This window comes from Apis dorsata, unplaced genomic scaffold (assembly GCF_000469605.1).
Source record: "Apis dorsata unplaced genomic scaffold, Apis dorsata 1.3 scaffold_331, whole genome shotgun sequence".
Lineage (NCBI taxonomy): Eukaryota > Metazoa > Arthropoda > Insecta > Hymenoptera > Apidae > Apis > Apis dorsata.
The window spans coordinates 604,277-609,332 of NW_006263599.1; the positions used below are offsets into that span (position 1 = coordinate 604,277).

The 5,056-nt window shown below is 40.3% G+C and overlaps 1 protein-coding gene across 2 annotated transcripts in view; it reads right to left on the bottom strand.

Moving 5' to 3' along the window:
* The window catches only part of LOC102671217 (serine/threonine-protein kinase 26), a 79,748-nt gene that overhangs the window by 40,467 nt on the left and 34,225 nt on the right, over nt 1-5,056 (bottom strand). Inside the window, exon 2 of one of the 2 annotated variants that reach the window (XM_006617946.2) lies at nt 3,805-4,081. The exons of the other annotated variant lie outside the window; for it this stretch is intronic. Coding sequence (XP_006618009.1) covers nt 3,805-4,050 — 246 coding nt within the window. The 5' untranslated portion in view covers nt 4,051-4,081. The remainder of the gene's footprint in view (nt 1-3,804; nt 4,082-5,056) is intronic. 2 annotated transcript variants of the gene reach the window in all.

Sequence of the window (5,056 nt, forward strand, 5' to 3'; positions counted from 1 at the left end):
TGTGCGGACGAAGAGTTGTGACTGACGATATCGTTATGGAGATATATATTTCGATGATATTACGAAATCGAAATCGTTTTTCTCTCGTTCTCTCGTTATTATTAAAGATATTATGGACCAATCGTTTAGTTTTCGATTATATCGAAATATCGTTAAGACGCACGATTAGAATATAATATAATTTTTCAGTAAAAATTTATTAATTTTCGTTTCGAACGCTCTTCCTTTCGTTGTTTATTGTGCGGTCGACGAGTAGTGACTGGCGATATTGTTATGGATATGTTTATGTTTCGATAATATTATGAAATTGAAATCCTCTTTCTCTCGTTCAAAGTTATTATTAGAAATGTTACGGGCGATGAATCAACTGTTTACTTTTCGACATATCGTTGAGATAAACGAATCGAATATAATACAGTGATATTATATTTTATAAATACAATATATAATATATATAATATAATATATATATAATATATAATATAATATATAAATATTATAAATAAATATATAAATATAATAAATAATATAATATATAATATATTTATATATATATATAATATATAATATAATTTTTTTTCAAAAAAAGTTTATTCATTTTCGTTAACGATATTTTTACGATATATAACAATAAAAAAACTATAGATAATAAATTTTAATAATACCTCGATATTCGTAATATTATCGTCGTGAAGCTGAATCGTTGTTAAACTTACTTTCACGAAATAAATAGATTTTTTTCGTGGAGGAAAGCGAGACAAAAATATCTTGGTAAAAAGATTTCGGGGAGACTCGTGACGAGAGTGTAGTGGTAGAAAAGTATCCGGGAAATCGGATTGATTCGCGTGTATTGAGCTAAGGAGGATGAAGAAGAACGTAGAGCGCTCGATGCGAAGAAGGAGGTGTGTTCTTTTGACGAAAAAGAAGCATTGATCCACTTCTACTCGATCTATTTAACAGCTTTTGTTCTACGCCACGTACCAACACTTCTACTCTTTCGTTTCTCTTCCCTTCACACCTTCCTCGAGAAACTTTGGTTGGAAAATGCAATAAACTAATCGGCTTCCTTAAAAAAGAAGAAAAAAAGAAAAAAGTAATCGAAATATCGAATCGAAATCGTATATATTCCTCTATTTCTTTGAAATTTTTCAACGAGATTTATTGGCTACGTACTCTCTCAACCTTTAAATGCGTCGTAGAAAAATCTCGATCCGGATTGTATATCATTCCCCGCTGATACTCGAATCACGAATGAAGGATTCGAGACTGCGAACGATATAAACACGCGCGCCCCACCACTACGTGATAAATGGCTTAATCTAGTAGACGATTTATAGCATTTCGAGAGAGACGTTCAACACGTTCGCGTTATAACGAATGATCGAGAGCTTATAATCTCTGTGCTTCGTTAATGGACACGTTCCCTACGTTAACGAACAAATTTGCCTGATTGCCACGGAATAGAGATATTTTTAATTGCAATCTTTCTCCTTTTTTAGAATTAATTAATCGATAACGATTGAATATCTCTCTTCGATATTTTTTTTTACAATAAATAATAAATAATCAGTAAAATTTTTGTCTCTCTTTAAATATTATAATTTACTATATTTAATCAGTTTATTAATTTAAAATCGTTATCAATTACATTACTCGACGAATAATCAAATATTTTATCGAATACACATTATTATTAAAAAAATCCAAATATCAGGTCCGATCTCGTTCGAGACAAAGAGCTGTAGCTCGATCGCGCAACTTTCATTTCAAGTTGCCAATTAAGGGTCATAGAATAAACGATAAGTCGCGGGTATCGATCCGGCCGCGTTTGAAGACGAACCTTTTTGGAATGCAAAGCCGCGTGGCAGCGAGACGATGGACAGTTTAATCTAGTTGTTAATTTATAGCGTTTCGGGGCGAGGTCCTTTAACACGTTCGTTATCAGAACCGAATAACACAAAGGACTTAATCTCGCTGGTTCATTTGCATGCAAACCTCTTGAACCGGCGCGACCGGCGGAGCCCGAGACGAAACCCTCCCGATAGATGTGCAATTAAGTTATTCCAAGTCCTCCATCCTTTCGTCCTCGAAAAATAAACCTCGATCCGACAAACAGGATGCAAATCGCGCCACAGGGAAATTATTTGCGAGGGATGATGAAACAAATAATTAAAAGAAGAAAAAGAGATACTGGAGCAAAGAATATGAAAAACAATGGCGCAAAATTTTGAAGTAAAAAGAGATAAAATATCGATGGACCCCATATATCCCACTAGTCAATTCGCGGGCAGAAATTGAAGCAGAAATTGGATCGCGAATGACGTGGAGGCACGTGATATCATTTCTCTGGATATGATATAACGTATCTCTCGCTATACCATTCGTAAAAAAGAGAAAATAATTGAACGATTGGAGAAAGAAGAGAAGGAACGCGTCATTCGTGAAGCGTCTGTGCATTATCGGCCGGTCATAAATCAATAATCGCGTTTTAATGGAATCGTAAAGTCGTTAAGAGGCCACGGTAAATGAGCAACATCGGTTGCAATTGCGTTTCAGCTCGTAAAAATTGTCGACACGGCACGTTGACGGGAAATGACGGGGATGGCGCGACGCGCCGCGTATCCACCGCTATACCACCGCTCCACGCCTCGATAATTCCGCTGAAAACCGCACATTTTTATTTTACAACGAAACACCGAACATCGTCCACTCGGGGAAATAATACAGGACGGATCTATCCGCGCGTTTCCTCCACCGATGTTGACCCGATTTCAACTTCAAATACGATTCTAAAATCTATCCACCACGTATGCTCGCCGATGTATCTCCACCAATCTGAATACACACGCGCGCGAGAATTGAAATTGGGGGCAGCGCGAACGAGAAATGAAATCTATCAATCCATTGCGACGGTTAATAGATTGACGAGAGAGGGACAGAGAGAGAAACCGAGGAAATAGAGGGGAGTTTGGGTGGAATCGAGAATAAGGGGGGAGAGGGACGGAATAAATTCAGAAAAGAAACGGCGAAACGCCCATCCGCATCAGCGAAATCGTAGCAAATTCTTCCCTTCGGCCCATGGCGTGGAAGGCGCAGCCGATTTCGCGATTTCGCGTCGATGGACGATGAAGAAATCTTTTCGAATCTTTCGTGTTTGCGGTTTTTTCAACGAAAAGAAAGCGAATCGCATGCGAAGCGAAATCGGATTGCTCGGAATTTTGTCGAATCTTCGGTTTGACGGCGACGGTGAAAATAGCGTTTATTGGCCGAAAACGTTTATAATCGATCGGGCATGGACGAAAAATTCATTTCATTTCATTTGAATGATGGTTTTTAACGGGATTTCAAGTATTACCGGTTTGAACGCTCGTTCCCTCGCGCCACCCCTGCACGCTTATAAACGCCCGTTCAGCAAGATTACTGTCACTTCGATTAATCGGACAGGTTTCGTTTCGGACAGAATGTGCAACAGGTGTATATGCGGGGGAGAGGGATTTGTATATCAAACTACTTCAAACAAAACTCGTTTCCTCGTTCAACCGCCTCTAATGATCGTGCAAAATTGCACAACATGTCTCATGCTTTTGGATTTTGCGGGGACGAATCGATAAAGCGCAAAATGTGCAACGTTATCGCATCGTTTCCTTCTTCTGGAAATCGTTTTATTACGTTAACGTTGCTAAATCGTTGCTAAATAATACGGAGGATGCGTGGTGGGGAATATATTCGAACCATACATATTGGGGAGAGAGAGAGAGAGAGAGAGAGAGAGAGAAAAAAAGGAAATTCTCAACACTTACTTACCGCCCTCGCGTTGAACGTTTGATTCAGATTGGTGACATTATTGTTGATGTGGTGGTTGTTGTTGTTGAGATTATTGGTTGTGCGGTTGGTGGAATTGTTGTTGCTCGAATTGTTGTGATTCGAGTTGTTCCCATTGTTGTGCTTATTGTGCTTGTGCAACACCATAGCGACGAACATTTTCCCCTCCTTTCTCGACCGGTTCCCCGTCAAACGATTAATCGTCCTTTCAGCGATCCGCAATTTCATTCGTCGTCACGTCGCATAATTCGACCACAGGCTAAAACGATCGATACACCCGGGAGAAGGAAAAAAAAATCGCCGCGGATTCGTCCTGAGGGATACACGGGAATAAATGAACCCAGAGAAACAGAGAGACAGAGAGAGAGAGAGAGAGAGAGAGAGAGAGAGAGAGATAAATGAATTTTCGATATTTCCACCCGTTCATCTTCTATCTATCTATTTGTAAAAAAACGTAACGAATACACCTCTGCGGGACCTCTCGTCGATTTTAATCACGCTCGCAAGTTGGAATGATCGACGGAAAATGAAATCATAGAAAAACTATACGATTTCTCGGGGAGGGACGGGGGAGGGTTGAGCCGTCCGCGAGGATAAATCGCGCGCTCACGCACGCCCAACCCGTTAATCTCGCGCACGACAAATCCAAGCATCGTCCAATTAACGCCCTAACTCATAGCTGCCACGAACAGAAGCGATTATACCAACCCAAGCGAGATTCCAAGCCAAGACTAGCATCGGGCCACCACCGTTGCAATACCGTTGCAATACCGTTGCACCGAGCCCGAGGATTCGTTATTTATTTCCATTTCATTTTTCGTTTTCGTTACGTTGGCTTCGTATATACGTAGATATCGCTTTGCACGTGCTACGCTCGAGCACGTGAAGAACTCGACGGCCGACGGCTCGTATCGATTCGTTATAAATAGTCGTGTGCAACCAACTACGGCCTCCTTTTCTTCCGCTGCTTATCCCTTTCGAGCTCGTCCAATATATTTTTCCGTGCCAAAGTGTACGGATCTCGTTGGTTAATTCGACAACGATTACGAGGAATACGAAATTCTTCGAAAGAAAGAAAGAAAAGAATATGGAAGGCCAAGCGTAAAAGTTCCAGCCGATTATCAGCAAACACCTGGCGCTCGAGATCATTTATTATCCGCGTTCCAGTTTCGCCAGATTCTCTCCCCCATATTTCTCGCGATAACGCCTCGATTCTCTCTCTCTCTCTCTCTCT